The following is a 19,877-nucleotide window of genomic DNA, read 5'->3' as shown; positions in this document are numbered from 1 at the left end:
AATAGAGCTTTCTTTTGGTGGTATTTAATCGCCACTGGGCGCTTTAATTTTTGCGCTAAAAATAAAAAAAGTGTAAAAAATTTGAAAAAAAAAAAAAGTTTCTTTGTTTCTATTATAAAATTTTTCAAACAGGTATTTTTTCTCCTTCACTGATGTGCGTTGATGAGGCAGCACTGATAGGCGGCACTGATAGGCAGCACTAAAGGGCACTGATAGGCAGTACTAATGTGGTGGCACGGATAGGCGGCACTGATAGACAGCACTAATGAGGTGTCACGGATAGGCGGCACTAATATGCAGCACTGATAGGCGGCACTGATAGGTGACGCTGATGATGGGTACTGATAGACGGCACTGACTGACACAACCGCTGGGCACTGACTGGTGGCACTGACTGGCACAACCGCTGGGCACTGACTGGTGGCACTGACTGGCAGCACTGGTGGGCTGCACTGGTGGGTGGCACTGGTGGGCAGCACAGGTGGGTGGCACTGGTGGGCACAGGTGGGTGGGCACAGGTGGGTGGCACTGCTGGGCACAGGTCGGTGGCACTTCTGGGCACAGGTAGGTGGCACTGCAGAGTGGCACAGGTGGGTGCACTGCTGGGCACAGGTGGGTGCACTGCTGGGCACAGGTGGGCGGAGCTAGTGGGCGCACTGCTGGGCACAGGTGGGCGGAACTTGCGGGTGGCACTGCTGGACACCGATCATCAGGGCACTGATCATCAGTGCCCTTATGATCGGTGCCGATCCCCGCTCTGACAACTGCCAGTTCTCGGCAGTACTTTCCTCACGATCTGACAGCGTGAAGAAAGTGCAGCCGAGAACCGGCACTTGCATTTCCCTCTGATCAGCGTGTCATTGGACACCGCTGATCAGGTGGTAAAAGGCCGCTGTGATTGGCCTTTTACCACATCACGTGATCAGCTGTGTCCGTAGGACACAGCGATCACGGAGATCGCCGGGTGCGCGCCCAGGAGAGCTCGTTCTGGGAGGACGTCATATGACGTCCACCCAGAACTGGCCGGCCGCAGTGCAGCCGTCATTCGGCTATCTGCAGTCGGCAGCTAGTTAAAGAAAACCTTCACTTTACGGATATAACATATACAGTCACTGGCACTTTATTAGGTACAGCTGTTCAATTGCTTGGTAACACAAATTGCTAATCAGCCAATCACATGGCAACAACTCAATGCATTCAGGCATCTAGACATGATGAAGACGACTTGCTGAAGTTCAAACCGAGCATCAGAATGAGGAAGAAAGGGGATTTAAGTGACTTTGAACGTTGCATGGTTATTGGTGCTAGAAGGGTTGGTTCAAAAACAGATCTACTGGGATTTTCACACACAACCATATCTAAACTTTACAGAGAATGGTCCGAAAAATAGAAAATACCCAGTGAGTGGCAGTTGTGTGGAGAGGAGAATGGACAGACTGGTTGCTGCGACATTCGGATAGTAGGGTCAGGTCAGAATTTTGCGTAAACAACATGAAAGCATGAATCCATCCTGCCTTGTATCAATGGTTCAGGTTGGTGGTGGTGGTGTAATGGTGTGGGGGATATTTACTTGGCACTAGCAAGGTGTACCTAACAAAGTGGCTGGAGAGCGTATACAGTAATTGCTACACCAATTAGTTTCTTTCTTGCAATAATACTCAGTTTGCAGATGGGACTTACTGTAAGCCAAATCATCTTTCTCATGTATATAGCATACTGCGTTTCCCAGAACAGAATTTAGGTTCAAATTATAGGCATCCACTACAATGTATCAAACTTGAAGTTTTATCTTTGATGAAATGTTGGAATAAAGTGCTATACTATATGTAAGAAAACACCATGTTTACAACAGAGTGATTGACTTTTCTCCTTAGAGAAAAAAAAAAAGAAAAACCACAGGAATATGAGCTCAACTTTAAATTCCATATCTTGGAGTGCAGTACAGGACATGTAAACGTAGACTATGAGATGTACCCTAGCAATAAACTGACGGTTGGGCAACAACAAAGCAAACAGAACTGCCAACAGGCCCACAAAAAAATAAAGGGTCAAGGAACCCCAAAACATTTTGATGACAGCTTGAGGAACCTTGTGGCCGAAGCTTGCATCAGCCAAGGCCTGAAATTCCACATAGTAGAACCTAGAGAACGTGTGAACAGAGGGACCAAGTGGCAAATATGGGAAACAGATGTTTGATGCTGGAAATGCCAAGAGAGACCAACATAGCTGGTGGACTGAGCTCTTATAGAGAAAGGAGGAAGCTGTTCCATAAAGCAATTGTAAACACAATTTTTTTTTCCTTTAATAAAAAAAGGTTTATTTTTACCTGTTCTGTGCAATGGCAGTGCACAGAGCGCCCCAAACCTCCACTTCTGTGGTCCTCCGCCAATGCCTAATATGGGAGCACTCGTACAGGCGCACTCCTGAGCTGGGTTGTGTGTCCATAGACCCACATAGCATGGCTTGGCCCTGCCCCCCCCACTATCTCCCCACTGGGCCAATGGCCCCTGTTGCCGTCAGAGTCTGCCATGTGACCAGGAGAGGAGAGCTATAGCAGACAGGCACAGCACTGGATTGAGAATGGACTCATTGAGAATGGTAATCATTTAAGGGGGGGGGGGCTGCTATTAAAATTTTTTTTACTTTAATGTAAAGAATTAGAGAATGCATCAAGGTGAAAAAAACCTTTTTGCCTCTAGAACCACTTTAAATGCGTAGGCCCTGGAAATATGTTGTCTGATCCACGTGGAGTCCAATGGTGGAGTGTGAGGCACGATGTCCTCTAGAACGTCCGACAAGTAACACAAAAAGGGATGTCGTTTTTTGAACAGAAGTTGTGGCTGCCAGGTAGACCCTGCAATTCTGGCAATTGTAGGGAAATCTCATTGGTGTGTTTTGGTGCAGAAAAGAATCCTCATGAAGTGGGAGAGAGAGACAATGGGGTTGGTTTACTAAAACTGGAGAGTGCAAAAATCTGGTGCAGTTCTGCATAGAAACCAATCAGCTTCCAGTTTTTTTCTTTTGGTTGAAGTTTGATTGAACAAGCTGAAGTTAGAAGCTGATGCAAAATCTGATGCAGCTGTCCATGGTAGCCAATCAGCTTTTAACTTCAGCTTATTCAATTAAGCTTCGACCAAAAGAAAACAAAACCTGGAACCGAATTGGTTTCTATGCAGAGCTGCACCAGATTCTGCACACTACAGTTTTAGTAAATCAAACCCAATGTCCTCACTGAGGTCGAAGACAGAGACCACCTTGGGTAGAAAAGAAGGTTTTGATCTCAAAACCATCTTGCCCTGTGCAAAACGAGAAAAGGCTCTTTACATGCAAGAACTGCAAGCTCAGAAACACACCTAACAGTTGTAATGGACATCATAAGGACAACCTTATATGTGAGGTCTTCCAATGGGATAGCACCAATTGCCTCAAAGAGGGGGAGGGAGGGTTTCTGAAATGCAGAGAGCACTAGGTTATAATCCCAAAGCAAAACAGGCTGAATTGAAAGATGAGCAACTCCCTCAAGTCTTGGCTGTTTTTGGTATTTAATAGCGGTTTAAGGGTACTCGGGGCCAGTTGTCGGTCAAGACAACACAGAAGAAAGGCCAAAATGCAGACAACAAAATATTGAGACTCAGTTTCTTGTCCGCACACCCAGTAAAGTAAGCCTTCCATGGGAGATGATAGATCTTGCAGAGGTAGATTTTCTTGTGTTGAGTAAGCTGGAGATAAAAGAGTCAGAGATATCTCTATCCTTCAGGACTCACAGTGGATATAAAAAAGTCTTCACGCCCCTGTTAAAATGTCAGATTTCTGTGATGTAAAAAAATTAGACAAAGTTCAAAACTTTTTCACCTTTACTGGAACCTATAAACTGTACAACTCAATGGAAAAACAAACAGAAATCTTTTAGGGGGAGGAAGTAAACATTAAAAACTAAAAATAATATGGTTGCGTAGACTTTATATATCCACTGTAGGTTTCAATAGCCGTGCTGTTAAAGCAACTGACTAAGAGGCATGGTGGAACAGGGGGTCTTGTGGCAGCATGTCTGGTCTATTTGGAAGAGACCAAGGCTTGTCTACCAGGAGTCTAAGCATTTCTGTGTGCTACATCTTTCTGGGCCTATTCTATGCAATGAATAGGCCCAGAGTCCTGGCCACAAACCTGGGAAATTTCTGCTTGAGTCTAGATGCAAAGAGATCCACATCTGTCGTGCCCCAGCATTCCAGCAATCCAGTGAAAGACATCCAAGTGTAGAGACCACTTCCCCCTGATCCAGACACTGAGGACTGAAGTAGTCAGCAGACAAGGCTGGGACATGGAGTTTGGCCAACTGAGGATCTGAGCTACAGCCGCCAAAATCTTTGTACCGCCCTGGTGATTTATGTAGGCAACAGGCAGCCTTCGAGAAGAACTGCCAATGGGAAATAAAGAGTCAAATCGCTCTGAGTTCCAGGACATTGATGTAAAGTCTGTTCTTTTCCGGGAACCATTGGTCTAAAACCGACAGATTACCCATCAACCCCCCCACAGCTGAAAAGACACCTGTCGTGATGATCTTCCAACACAGGAGGGGAAAGAGCTTCCCAGACAGGTGAAGGGGGGTGTGAAGATAGCAAGTCAAAGATGCTCTTGCTAAATGAGAGAGATGAATCCAGAGACCCTGTAGTCTTGTTCCATTTGGTTAGAATTTCCTAGAAACGAGACCAGAAACCTCATGCACCACAGGAGGGAGACCATCCACAGAGAACATGATGCCAAAGCTTTTGAAGATTCTATGGTAGAAGAAATACTCTGGTGCCCATATTAAGGTTCAGGTGTGCAGATTCAGGATTCTTCCAAACTTTTCCCGCTAATGAACTGTGATCACAACATCGTGTTCCAGATCCATCAAAGATTCCGTCTGTGGGAGCAAACCGTCCAAATATCCCACGTTCGAGATCCCACTAAGTCACATAAGAGAGCCAGTCTTGGCCTTGCATCTTGGTGAGCACCTGAGGCACCAACACCAGACCAAATGGAAGAGATACAAATTTGTAATAGAGCTATCCTATTGCAAACTGGAGGAAGCCTTCATGGTTGCAGAAGATGGGCACATGGAAGTTGGTGTCCTTGATGTCAATAGAGGCTATCAGGTCACCCTGGTGAATAGAGGCAACCACCAACTGCACTGATTCAATGTGAAACTTACGTACCTTCACAACAGCGTTCAAGGCCTTCAGATCCAGGATGGGACAAACGCCTTCCTTTTTTGAGACTGTGAACAGATTGGAATAAAAGCCTCTGATCGCCACTTGCTGACCCGCGGGGAAAGGCAGTCTATCGTCCAAACCCTTGGACGCAAATGTAAGAGGGTATTTTCTAGGAGGTTTCTGCAATAAAGACCTCTCCATGCAAGCTATGAAACCTTCCACAGCCATACAAAAAGAGTCAAAGGTTAAAGGGGACCCTGAAAACCCCAACATCGCCTTGCTTACGCGGAGAAAGGAGCACAGGCTTTCAGGACAGGGGAATTTGGCAGGCAATGCAAAGTGGATCTGCCAAGAAGAAAAAACATTCCAGTTTCTTCACAAGTGGGAAAGGAGTAATTGTCATTAACTAAAGCTAAACTAAGCTGTAGGTTGCAGATTGGAGGTTTGGCCACCAGCAGGGAATGCCCCTGGGGTGTGTTTTGTCTTTGTTGTTTCACCTATTGTCCTTCAACTGCAGGGGCATACTAACCCTATAGTCACCATCTAAAGATCTATGTGTGTCCTTCAATGAATGGAAGAGAAAAGTATTTTTTTATTTTTACAGCATGCTAGTTCCCATAGGGGCTTTAGAGATTCAGGTACTACTAGCCCAACACTATTTTGCAAAACATCAATCAGTTAGTCGATAGTGGAGAGCATTTGTCAAGAAACCATGGCTTGTGTCCCATAAAAAGCAGAGGTTGCAAAATCCCATGCAGCTTCAGCTACAATACCTACACACTCCTTGCTTTCCTCCATTTCATCCTCAAATAGGTTTAAACTCTGATTCATGAACAGAGTTAGAGGGGAGAGAGGGAGTGTAATATTTTTGACCCCTGGATACTGAGGGTTGTGGGATTTTTGAATGTTTTCAGAATAATTCAAGCATTTTGGCAGAGAAATCTCATTATAGCTCCATATCAGGCGCACATAGGCTTAACATCAGGCTATGGGCCTGAGTTGGATCTATAAGTCGAGAGTGGTGTCATACCCTCAGCAGAACAAATGCTATTTGACCCTTTTGTCTTAGCTCCCGTGCCTCTGTGATCTGCCATTGCTTAAGTTAGGGGATCACTAGTGGGGTAGGATATGGAAGGAATGGGGTTTTGCATATTCAGAATGAAAGGGCTGTTATAACTGAGACACTGACCAAGTTCCTGTGACTGTGTTGGCAGGAAGAATTTGAGTGCGTTTTTCGGCAGATATGGCATGTGGAAGTGCATTAGCCACGAGGCATGTCGCTACTATATCATCATCCTGAAACGAAGTCTAGGTAGTGAAGAAAACCACAAAATTTTAAATTGCTTGAGGCACTATAAGAGACAGGTTTAACGGAGTAACACAACTCCCAATTCCCCTGCCTATGTTTCTGCATTGTGTGCTAAGCATACAATGTCTACTAACAGCTAGGAGCCGATCCCAAAACATAGGGAATCCTTGTCTCACCTTATCAACATCCCTGAGCCTAGTAGAGGTCAATGCTTTGTCTGCCACGGTACACATACCCTCGCAGAGGACTTCAGGGTCTGGGAACCACAGAGATGGACCATTGCCCAGGCCCTGTTGTATAGCACCCTGCGGCTAACTACACATTTCACTTCTTGCCACTGGAAGTGCCTAACGCGGGATCGAGTGCCCAAAGCAAACATTACAGGCCTGGCCCCACACAGTGGGGTTCGGGTACAGTCCTGAAACTGCTAGACAGCCCTGGGCAATATGAAGTCAGATTCAGATAGAAGTGACAAAATAAAAAAAAAATGGTTAAAAAGAAAAAACTTCTCCAAAGCAGAAAACATCCATCACTTAGGGACACCAAACCTGGGCTTGGATTCTGAAGCAATAACATCTGTAGCTGAGGTAAACCCTTCCTGGTTTCTTGCTTATGACTGTAACAGAGTTTGTCAGGGTAAGGGGATTCTTTAATGAGAGAGAGCACAGCAGCAGATTCCCCTTGCAGTCAGGCTGTCTTGTATTAGCCAACCGATAAGGAAGGACTCACTTGTGTGTTTAAACATCAGCTTGAGCTAATGAGCTCTATAGCTCACAGCCTTTTTACAATAGGGGGTAAAGAAAAACAGCAGAGTCACCTGCTGGCTGCCTGTAAAAATAAAGCATTTTGACTTAAATGTAAATTCCATATCTTGGAGTCCAGTACAGAACACAGGCAACCTATCCATACACCACAGCTGATGTATGAATAAGTTGCCTGTGTCCTGTACTGTACAACTAAAATAATATAAACGAAGGGTGCACCGATATTATCAGCCACCGAAAATGATTGGCTGAAAATAGGGTTATCTCCATTTTGTAAAGGGAACTCAAAGGGAGTTCAGGATTTGGCTGTACTGCCTGGAAGGAGTGTCTTAATCACAACAATGACTGCACACAACTGAAAATCCTGGGGCTGGTGAAACACAGTATTTAATTTTGTATTTAGCCATTAGCTTACGGTTTGGCTGTAAGAAAACTAGCATGACCTTAAAACTACTACAATATTGCTTCTTGTAGTTTCACTTTAATCTGCAGATCAATGTCTGTGTCTGCAAAGCCCTTGTATTCTAGGTACAGCCTGTACAAAGGGACTCAACTTCTGGCCAAGTGGTGACAAAGTACCTTCCCTGTCACAGTGCTGTCAAATGGCAGATCATCAGTGGCCAGGGGAGACTCTGCCAGCTGACAGTTCACTGACAAGGGACAGGCCTAAGCATAAGGGGGTGGGGCTTAGATTTAGTGATTAAGGCAAGTAGTACAGATTCCTGTATTTCTGCTGTGATGTAAATCTGGCCATACACTGTTGGTTTCCTTTTTCATGTAGTCAGTGGGTCCAACCATGAAAAAAAACTTAAAGATTCCTCCATCTACACAAACAAGGTGGATGGAGAAATTCCCCCCCCCCCCCCTTCCCCAGACATTGTATTCGGATAGCTGTCAAAAAACACTGATCTGCAGCTGATCAAATGATTGACTTCTGTTGAGCAGGGACAACCACGTACCGATCAAAATTCAGCCACTGCCTTCCCAAATGACCAAATTTCAAATCAGTGTATGGCCATTTTTAGATTGGGTACTTTTTCAGTCCGTGTAAGTTTATTTCAAGTGTCGTTCCAAGACAGAATGATTCTTGAACTCTAAGTTTGCCCAGCCTTCAGTCTTCTCTTCATATGCAAAATGTGTATTACTTACCTGTGTGGTGCTTTGCGTGACGCATCAGCTGCTTCTGCAGACGGAACAGCCTCCCACAGGAGGGATGCGGACACACATATTTCTTCTTTAAAAGGTGCTGATATTTAATGTGGTGCTAAAGACAAAAAGGCAACAGTGTCATCTAAAAAAAGGCCTCTTAAATTTCCAGTGATTCATCCCATCCCCCCCCCCCGCCCCCAACCACTTAGAGGGTTTCCACTTTCAAATATGTCATGTGACACTTTCACAAATGAAATGGTAAAGTACAGCCCTGCTATGCAAGAAAAACTAAATAATGCTGAACTCCAGCCTTACCTTTTCCCCATATTTGTAGCAAGTCCTCCTCCAAGTTATAACTCTTTGAAGCTGCAGCAGCTATCTTGAGCCTACCTTCATTTCCAGTATGAATGCCTTCAATCACCAAACAATTAGCCCTCCTGTTGATCCATACTGTCATTGTCTGCCACTCACAGCTATTAGCCTTCTCTGCCATTAATCATTTTGTTCCTGAGAATAAGGAACACATTCCAGATATCCCTTTAGATGTGCATGCTCAGCATTTTGTACAGTTGAAATTTGCAGAATCCAGTGACAAGCAGGGAGGAATATGCATGTCTAAAGGGATGCCAGGAATGTGTTTTTTTTTCAGATAATGCTCTAGAAGGAAGATGTGAGGCAGGGTGCTGAAAAATTTACAAAAGTCTGTCGGGGTGTACAGGGTCAAGGGAAGGTATAAAATTCATACTTTACAAGTGTCTCCATCCTTGTTCTGTCCATCATGGTTGACTGTGGAAGCAAATTTTGTTTACCATCTTCATCCCTGATTATGACACACTACACTCATGCTGCCACTTGTCCCTCAGGACACCTCAAATCACACATGCAATACTCCTGGTTGTCCTTGTGAAAGCGTTCCTGGACCCACTGCGATTCTGACTGAGATTACATCACAACAGCAGAAGCAGCACAATTACAGTTCTCAGTGTTCAAGCAAACGGGTTGCTCTGGGGCTGGAATATCGGACAGAAATAAGGTAGCCAATAATTGTATGGCATCAGTATCAGTAAGGTCTTGAGTGGGGTAAGAAACACTTTACATGTATGAAGGTGGAGAAGCTCTGTTGTGGCTGGAGCATAGAATGCCAAGTATACTTCTATTCAGAGACCTGTCTACCCCCTTCATGATCTGGGTAACTGAAAGGTTTGTCATCTGACAGAAAGTACTGAAGCCAGAGAAACAGCAACCCAGCCAGGAAAATTGCATGTTTGGAAAAAAATCATGTATTTCTGTCATTTGTTCAAATCTCTAAAGTGGAATTAAACCCACTGGATTTAACGGTTTCCCAAAAGAGGCACTTTCACACATTGATTTGCATGCTTCTGGTAATAACTTTCCTAGCTACTTACATATGTCACCTCTCAAATTAAATTTCAAGCCCTCAAATGGCTGATGTCACATGTGCTGCACCAAGGCAAATGCAGTCTAAATAAAGGTTCAGGTGGCACCATCCTCGAATGTATAGGATAAGAGGATTTAGTTCTGCTTTAAATAGATACATAGTTAGTCTGGCTGAAAAACGACAAAAGTCCATCCAGTTCAACCATAAAAAAAAAAAAAAAAAAAAAGTTATAATCCTACACTCATAGTTGATCGAGAGGAAGGCAAAAAAAATCCAGCAAAGCATGATCCAATGTGCTCCTGATCCCCCGAGAGGCAATCGGATATTCCCTGGATCAATGTTACCTATAAATGTTATATCCAGTTATATTCTGTGTATCCAAGAAAGAATCCAGGACTTTTTTAAAGAAATCCACTGAGCTGGCCAGAACCAACTCTTGAGGGAGTATATTCCACATTTTCACAGCTCTTATTGTGAAGAAACCTTTCCATATTTGTAAATTACATTTCTTTTCCTCCAGACGTAAAGAGTGCCCCCTTGTCCTCTGTGATGACCTCAGGGTGAATAACTCTACTCCGCGTTCACTATATAAACTACTGATGGAGATCATATCCCCCTTATGTATTATACATGGAGATCATATCCCCCCTTATGTATAATACATGGAGATCATATCCCCACCTTATGTATTATACATGTTGATCATATTCCTACTTAATCTCCTCTTCTCAAGAGAGAATAAATTCAGTTCCTCTAATCTTTCCTCATAGCGGTGCTCCTCCATGCTTCTTGTCAGTTTGGTTGCCCTTCTCTGTACTTTATCCAGTTCCCCAATGTTCTTTTTGTGAATTGGTGCCCAAAACTGAACTGCATATTCCAGATGAGGTCTTACTAATGATTTGTACCGGGGTAATATGATATCTCTCTGGAGTCTATACCTCTTTTAATACGAGAGAGAATTTTGCTCGCTTTAGAACCCACAGCTTGGCATTGCATGCCATTATTAAGCTTGTGATCTCCCAGAACCCCCAGATCCTTCTCCACCATTGATTTCCCCAGTTGTACCCGTCCTAGAATGTATGATGCATGGATATTCTTAGCCCTCAAGTGCAGAACCTTACATTTATCAACATTAAACCTCATTTGCCAAATTGTTGTCCATTTAAACAGTGCATTGAGGTCAGCTTGTAAATTGGAGACATCCTGTAAGGACGTTATTAGGATTAAGAGAATACTGTACTGAGAAAGTATGGAGGCTGCCATTGCCAACCTTTTCTTTTCAGAATAATACCTGAGCTAACTTTACCTTTATGACCATGTTCCGCCCATAACATGGTGCCAAGCAGACAACATCTACTCCCTCCCCCGACACACCAGCATGCAGGGGTTCTTCTCCCCTGCAGCACCTGTCAGATTTTAAATTGGCATGATATGTATAGATCTTAAAGATCTGTCAAGGAGCACATTTCCGGTGTCTGCTTTCACTCCTGACGAGGGAAAGTTGCTAATGGAGCACAAAATCAATCAAATCCTACAAGAATGTTCGGATTTGCAGGATCTTCAGACTGAGGTTTCTCTATGCCACTGTAGAGATCAGTTGCACAGACAGCAGAAGTGAGAATTCTTTGCCGGGGGCGCGTTATTACAGATTTATTTGTGTGACAGAATTGCTTAATTCATACTCTCTGCAAAGCAGCTACTTACCTGTAAGTATCTAGGGTGTGCCAGAACTGTGCCACATCCTTCCATCTCACAGCGCACATACTGAAGAGGGGGCTTCTTTCTGAACAGGGCAAAAAGAAAATATTAGAAGAAAAAAATCAGCAGTAAAGAAAAACTCTGAGTAAGCAGCTTAAAAGAAAAGTTCACCTTTAAAGAAAAAAATAATAAATGCATATTTTTGCATTTAATATTTTTTCCCTTGGAAACTATAAAGCACTGCACCTGCAATCAGTGGATGCTGGAACATGTTACATGTTATACCCGAAATACAAGTGTAACATGCATGTGAACCTAATACACAGCTGAAAAAACACACACGGTTTTTCATGAACATTCATCCCACCTTTTCTACATTTTGTAGTGCTGCAACCTTGAAGTAAAAAGGATTTCATTGGGATTTTATGCAAGCTTTGGGGACACGCATCATAATAAAGGACCAATAGGAATGCTAACAAGTCATTCACTGGGAATACACATGAAGCCACTTTTACAGGCAGTGTCAGCTGACCAATCTTTGAGCAGGATTCTATGCATGTGAATGGAGATTATAGTCATTCTGGAAATTTGTGCCATTACTTGCTCTAAACTGCAGAGATGGAGGTGATTGCTATAACTGCTCCGGTAAAATGTAACTATGGTGTATTTGATGCAGTCGGTCAATAGCATTAGCTATTAGAGTTTTTATTTTTATTGCAGTAACTGCCTAATAAATTGTTAGTCATTTATGCAAATTCCATCCAACTCTACTAGACCAACTATGTTGCTGCCCAAAGGTGAACACCCGAGTAAGGATCCAGGAATCTGTTCCCTTAAGAGACGGTTGTTCAGATGGCTACAGATGGTTACCTTGAGTGTGTATAAAGGCCAATATTGAGGCCTGCACTTCGGTGAAACCTTGAATGAATGGAAGGGCCAACAACTGGTAGGGCAGAGGCCCTAAAACACAGAAAGAAGAAAAAAATGAGTGCTTGCAAACAGGCCTCCTTTATGTCCACCGAGACTAGACAGTCCCTCTGATGTAGAGAGACAAGAAAGTATCTTGTTGATTTAATCCAGAATTTTTGAAGATGACTGTAAGCATTTAAGGATTTGATGTTCAAAAAAGGGTCGAATGACCTCCTTTGGGAACAGTGAACAGGTTATGGAACAAAAAAAACTAAAATATTTTGCAGCAATGACCATTTGGTCCAAAAGTCCAGAGAATACACAATGGAGACACCAGAAGATTGGTGGAGAGAAAGTGATGAGAGAGCAGAAAACAAAACCTGTAACCCTGGGACAACACCTCCAGCACCCAAGCATCAGATATGCAAGACATCCACGCCTTTAAAATAGCTTTCAGACATCCCCCACTATGGAAAGTAAGAGTGGACCTTCATGCCGAGGAGGGCTTTTCAGAGGATTTGGCAGACTTGGAATGCAAAGTCTTGCAGGTGGAATGAAAGCAAAGCTTTGAGTGAAGTTAAGGGTATAGTGTACTGAATGGGGTGCTTCTGAGAAGTAACAAAGAGAGAGAACTTGCAAGCCTGCTCCTTAGGCTTCTTTTCCTGGGGAACGAGAGTACTCCTACCCAAAGTAGCATCCTAGATGGTACAAACCTAGAGGATAGTATCCAATGTTAACTCCAAAAGACATTATCCCTTGAAAATCATGCAGAATAAATGCTTGTTGCAATCAAGTTCCATGGTGAAGTACTTCAGCTAGAGAGCCCTGAGTAAATGCAGACAGAAGACAGATGGGAGACAGCTAACAAGCCATCACAGCTACAATTTAAAGCCAAAGACATCTGCTCTTTGAGATCAATGATCTGTGGGTTGATGTCAGCATCTCTCATTATCATATTTAAGGTATTTAACCCATTCAATTGTTGTCTAACAGGAGAACTACAGCTAGAATCCGGGGCAAGGCAGAGCCTGCCAAAAAAGCACATGACCTTAGAAAGAGCTTTCAGTTTCTTTTTAGTGGAGTCCTTAAATGGACTAACTCCATTGCAAATGTAAGGGCAATGGACGGCCAGATCCAAAGCTGGAACAGACCACTTCATAACTAACTCCTCATTAGGAGGGTATCGATCGAGACAGAACAGAGATCTGAGCTCAGTGTGGCTCTAGTAAGAGGAACAGCAGTGGGAAGATGCTTCCTCAGTGCTGTCTGGTGGGACAGAGAGTGTGAAATTTGCAAGAGACATTCCACCCAGCAGAATTACTTCTTTGCTCGGCCCCCTATGCAAGCATTAACACCTTATGTGGCAAGCCAGCAGGAGAAAATAGGGATACAAATTAGGTGCCTAGCAAATAGTAAAAATGAGGGAGCTCCCAGTGCCCAGTCTTTATGGCCTACTCACATAAGTAAGTCTTCAGAGACAGAGCCAGTGCTAAAAGCTTTAAACCTGGAACGCACTCTTCAGCCAACTTAGCCAGAACTAGTCTGGAAAGAACTCAAATGGGGCCCAGTGCCAGAGGGTCACTTTTAGGCTCTTCCCATGATGCCTAATGCAGAAGTAAGACCAAAAGCTGAGACTGAGGACAACTGTGTTGGTAGCTGCGAGACAGTAAAATGACCTCCTGCAGCTATAATACATACTGTCAGGGAACAAGAAGATTGCTGCAGCACATGAATCTGCACAGGCGCAGGATCCCGACAAGGCATACAGGAAGGTGGGCACTAGGACCCAGGTGCGCCTGTCACCAATGATGGAACTGGCAGGCACTAGGACCCAGGCGCGCCTGTTGGCGCTGGGCGGGCTATATAAGGAGCACCTCAATGATGATTCACTGCTGACTGGTCTTCAGCTTTCCCCTGTGTCCTGCTGTTCCTGTGCGATTCCTTTGGTGCTGACCCGGCTTGTTCCTGACCCGACTGATTGCTCTCCTGCTCCTGACTTCGGCTCTGCTCCTGACTTTGGCTTCTCTTACTGATTCTGTACCTTGCTGCCCGACTATTGATGACCTTGGCTTCCTTTGACCCTGCTCCTGTCCTGTGTCCTGGCTACCTACCTGCTCTGCTGCACATCAGGCATTATCCAGAACCTGCTCTGTCTGCTATTACAATACTCAAATCAGAGGATACACTGCCTTCTCAGGCCATCATCTGCAAGAGCCACAAGCAACCACCTCAGGCGCTCTTTTCCCCCTGGTCCCTAAACTCCCACTGTTCCAACCTCAGCGGGGTCAGGGCTAGTGACACAAGTGAGGCCGACCTTGTCAATTCAGTCTCCTATTAGGTACGTGACCGTACCAGTCAGCCATGATGGAGTCTGAAAGGGAGGCCTCACAACTGGGGGACATTCGCCAAGCAGTAACTACCTTGTTCAACGTAATGCATGAGTTACGGAAAGACTTTGAGCACTTGGAGAGCAAACTGCGAACAGACTCTAATGTCCTCTTAGACACAGACCTCAATACTACCCTTGATGCGGTCACGCAAACACAGACCAGTATAACCTTTGAAACTTCTGCTCTGCTGGAACCCCGGGTGCCTACGCCCGAGTTCTTTACAGGGGATCGCGGAAAGTTCAGGACTTTTCGTAACTCCTGTGAGTTATATTTTTCCCTGCTCCCAAGGACCTTCTTGGCACCTAACACTAAGGTGGGATTCATTATCACACTCCTCAGAAATGAACTCCAGTCCTGGGCCTACCACCTACGTGAGTTGCATGACCCGGCCTTAGCTTCTGTGGACTCCTTCTTTACAGCGATGGCACAAATCTATGATGATCCTTTCCGGCGCCAAACTGCTGAAGTCATGCTCAGTAAGCTACAACAAGGCCAGAGACCTGTGGAAGACTATGTCACTAATTTCCGTATCTGGTGTCCTGATACCCAGTGGAACGAGTCTGCTCTCCGCCACCAGTTCCGTCTCGGTCTTTCCGAAAATCTGAAGGATGAGCTGGCTCGAGTGGGGGCTGCCAACCAGCTTGGAGAGCCTGATAAACCTGGCGATTCAGACTGACCGCCGAATTCAGGAAAGGCAGAACGAGAGGACCAATGGGAAGTTTTGATATGCTCTGAATTAGGACCTCCTACAAATGTGGCCTCATCAGCATTACCCACCAACTCCACTAGGAGAAGCTTCTGGAAGCCACAGTTATCTGCAGCAGAAATCCAACCTCTGCCTCTACTGCGGTGATGCAGGTCATTTTGTGGCCACCTGCCCGGCCAAATCCCACAGATCCTCTCCCAACGGTTTCTACATGATGCACCCTCAAGGGGCAAGTCGGGCACATCTCTCTTTTCATCTGCAGCTACAACTGGCCGAAAGGACAATCAGGGTCCCAGCCATTATAGACTTAGGTGCCTGTAGCTGCTTTATGGATGCACAATTCGCTATGCAAAACCAGATTCCGCTCCGTAACAAAGCACAGAGACTTGCTGTTCACCTGGCTGACGGATCTGGTATCAGGTCTGGCCCTGTGACACAGGAAACCATACCAATATTCTGCTACTCTACTGTGGGACACCAGGAATTCCTATGCTTAGACATCATTACCTCTCCAATTTTTCCAGTTATTCTCGGCATGCCCTGGCTAAAAGCCCACAACCCAACCATCAATTGGTTGTCCGGAGAAATCTCTTTCACCTCAGAATATTGTTTGAATCACTGTACTCCCAAAGGGACTACTGAGGCAACTCCTTTTCTCGGCATTCACTCTGACCCTGAGACCATGAAACTTGTTCCTGCAGCATACAATGAATATCTGGACGTCTTCAATAAGAAAAGTGCCAACTGCCTTCCTCCCCATCGCTCATACGATTGTCCTATTGAACTCCTGCCCGGTGCCGAAATTCCTTTCGGCAGAATCTATCCCCTATCCGAGGCTGAATTATAGGTCCTCCGGGAATACATCAATGAGAGATTGGAAAAAGGCTTTATTCGTCTTTCTACATCACCAGCATGAGCCGGTATCTTTTTCGTGGAGAAGAAAGACCATACTTTCAGACCCTGTATCGATTACCGATACTTAAACAAGATAACAATAAAGAATAGTTACCCCCTTCCGTTGATCCCCGAACTATTTCAAAGGTTGCGAGGAGCATGCTTCTTCACAAAACTGGACCTCAGGAGCGCTTACAATCTGGTGAGAATTCGGGAGGGGGACGAGTGGAAGACGGCTTTCCGAACTAGGTTCGGACACTTTGAATACCTTGTGATGCCCTTTGGCCTCTGTAATGCCCCGGCAACTTTCCAACACCTAGTGAATGATATCTTTCGAGACTACCTGGATCTCTTCCTCACTGTCTATCTGGATGACATTCTGGCTTTTTCCAGTACCATAGAAAGCCACCGGGAGCACGTAAAGAAGACTCTGGATAGATTACGCCAGCATCGTTTGTATGCAAAAGCCGAGAAATGCGATTTTGAGAGGCAATCCATCCAGTTCCTTGGGCTAGTGATCTCTTCTGAGGGCATCTCTATGGACCCCCAAAAAGTGTCTGCCATCTTAGAATGGCCCATCCCAGGAGACAGCAAAACCAATAAAGCGCTGCACTGCTTTCCTAACTTTTATAGAAAATTTATCAAGAATTTCTCTGGAATTATCGCACCAGTAACACAGCTTACCAGGCAGCATATTCCCTTTAAATGGACTCCCGAAGCTCAAACAGCCTTCGAGCAATTAAAGACTATGTTCACATCCGCACCTATTCTGAAGCATCCGGGCCCTGCTCTTGCTTTTGTCCTTGAAGTTGACGCTTCGGAGAACGCAGTTTGAGCCATATTATCCCAAAGACAAGGACTCAAATCCCTTCTGCACCCTGTTGCATTTTTCTCCCGATAATTGAGTGTTTCCGAAAGGAACTATGACGTGGGAGACAGAGAATTACTCGCCATTAAGGCAGCATTGGAAGAATGGCGCTATTTACTGGAAGGTGCAGTTCATCCCATTCTCATCTTCACAGACCATAAAAATCTTGAGTACCTGAAACCGGTGAAACACCTCAGGTCATGACAAGCTAGTTGGGCACTATTTTTCTCTCATTTCACCTTCCATCTGACATACCATCCTGGATCCAAGAATGGCAAGCCTGATGCGCTCTCCCGTATGTTCCCCGACCCAGTTGCGCAGTCTGAACCCAACACAATCCTGCCTGCCAAAACTTCTTACTCCTTCAGATGGACCTTGTTACGCAGATAAAGGAAGCCATGAGTAGTCACCCACCTCCCATGAATATGCACTTGCAATTAAAGGATGGCTTGTATTTCCACAAGGAGCAGATCTTTGTGCCCGAAGAATTCCTGACTCTTGTTCTCCAGAGATGTCATGACCATCCACTAGCAGGTCATTTTGGGATTCACAAAACCTCTGAGTTGGTTTCCCGTTCTTTATGGTGGCCAAACACAGTGAAGGATTGCCAGGACTACGTGAGATCTTGCACAGTCTGCCTGAGAAATAAATCCGATAAAGCCAAGACTTGGGGCCTGTTGGAGTACTTGCCCGTATCAGAAAAACCTTGGAGCATGATCTCAATGGACTTTATCGTTGAACTGCCACCATCTGAAGGATTTACCACTATCTTTGTAGTGATTGATTGCCTGTCTAAGATGGCTCATTTCATCCCCTTGAAAGGGGCCACAGAAACTGCCTCCGTTTTCATCAAAGAAATCGTAAGATTACATGGTGTTCCCCTGAATATTGAATCTGACCGGGGAGTGCAGTTCACATCTAAATTCTGGAAAGCTCTGTGTGAGGCATTAGAGATCAGGTTACGCTTCTCATCTGCTTACCATCCTCAAACAAATGGACAGACGGAGAGAACAAATCAAACTCTGGAGCAATACCTCCGATGCTTCTCGTATTCGCAAGACGACTGGACTTCGCTCCTTCCATTAGCGGAATTCTCCTATAACAATTCCATCTATTCCGCTACCAAGCAATCTCCGTTCTTCGCTAACTACGGATGCCACCCCACCTTTCTTCCAGAAATACCAGTAGAGGCCGCTGTGCTGGCAGTACAAGAAAGGATGGAGTTCCTCAGGAAGAACGGCGAAGTCCTACAAAAAACAATCTCCGAGGCTCAGGCCAGCAATAAAAATTTTTTGATAGGAAAATAAGGAGTAACCTGGAACTGAAACAGGGGGACAAAGTCTGGCTATCCACGGCCATCCTGAAACTAAGTTGTCCATCAAGGAAGCTTGGTCCAAGGATTCTGGGACCATTTCCCATCAAGAGAAAGGTGAACCCTGTAGCGTTTGAACTTGAATTACCAAAAAATGTGAGGATTCACCCAGTATTCCATTGCTCCTTGTTGAAACCACGCATCCCAAGTGGGTTTCCCAACCGGAATCCAGAGTCGCCTGCGCCAGTGTTGGTCGAAGGGAATGAAGAGTATGAGGTTGAGGCTATTCTGAGCTGTAGGAAAAGGGGCGGACAGACCCAGTTCCTCATCAAATGGAAGGGTTACGGACCAAAGGATAACTCCTGGGAACCGTCCGCTAATGTCCATACCCCACGGAGAGTTCAAGCCTACCTCCGTTGTCATCCTGAGAAACGAGCCCTAGTGGGCATCCGGAGGCTGCCCATAAGGGGGGGGCAATGTCAGGGAAAAAGAAGATCGCTGCAGCACATGAATCTGCACAGGCGCAGGATCCCGACAAGGCATACAGGCAGGTGGGCACTAGGACCCAGGCGCGCCTGTCGGCGCTGGGCTATTTAAGGAGCACCTCAATGATGATTCACTGCTGACTGGTCTTCAGCTTTCCCCTGTGTCCTGCTGTTCCTGTGTGATTCCTTTGGTGCTGACCCGGCTTGTTCCTGACCCGACTCTGATTGCTCTCCTGCTCCTGGTTCCTGACTTCGGCTCTGCTCCTGACTTTGGCTTCTCCTACTGATTCTGTACCTTGCTGCCCGACTGATGACCTTGGCTTCCTTTGACCCTGCTCCTGTCCTGTGTCCTGGCTACCTACCTGCTCTGCTGCACATCAGGCATTATCCAGAACCTGCTCTGTCTGCTATTACAATACTCAAATCAGAGGATACACTGTCTTCTCAGGCCATCACCTGCAAGAGCCACAAGCAACCACCTCAGGTGCTCTTGTCCCCCTGGTGCCTAGACTCCCTCTGTTCCAACCTCAGCGGGGTCAGGGCTAGTGACACAAGTGAGGCCGACCTCATCAATTCAGTCTCCTATCAGGTACGTGACACATAGGGGTTTATTTACTAAAGCTGGAGAGTCCAAAATCAGACTCCCTTCTGCATAGAAACCAATCAGCTTCTAACCTCAGCTTGTTCAATGAAGCTTTGGCAATGAAACCTGGAAGCTGATTGGTTTCTATGCAGAAGGGAGTCTGATTTTGGACTCTCCAGCTTTAGTAAATAAACCCCATACTGTCTGGTGGGACAGAGA

At 45.3% G+C, this 19,877-nt stretch overlaps 1 protein-coding gene across 3 annotated transcripts in view; it reads right to left on the bottom strand.

Annotated features, from left to right (window-relative positions):
* Window positions 1-19,877, bottom strand: part of ZFP91 (ZFP91 zinc finger protein, atypical E3 ubiquitin ligase) — a 96,863-nt gene that overhangs the window by 7,081 nt on the left and 69,905 nt on the right. For all 3 annotated transcript variants that reach the window (XM_089683692.1, XM_089683690.1, XM_089683691.1), the window contains 2 exons: window positions 11,518-11,596; window positions 8,415-8,529 (listed from right to left, as the gene is read on the bottom strand). In XM_089683692.1, the coding sequence (XP_089539818.1) occupies window positions 8,415-8,529; window positions 11,518-11,596 (194 nt within the window). The remainder of the gene's footprint in view (window positions 1-8,414; window positions 8,530-11,517; window positions 11,597-19,877) is intronic.

Source organism: Staurois parvus, unplaced genomic scaffold, assembly GCF_062004578.1.
Source record: "Staurois parvus isolate SC_StPar_1 unplaced genomic scaffold, SC_StPar_1.0 ptg000320l, whole genome shotgun sequence".
Lineage (NCBI taxonomy): Eukaryota > Metazoa > Chordata > Amphibia > Anura > Ranidae > Staurois > Staurois parvus.
Note: the sequence above shows the minus strand (reverse complement) of the source record. Positions and strands in the feature narration are given on the sequence as shown.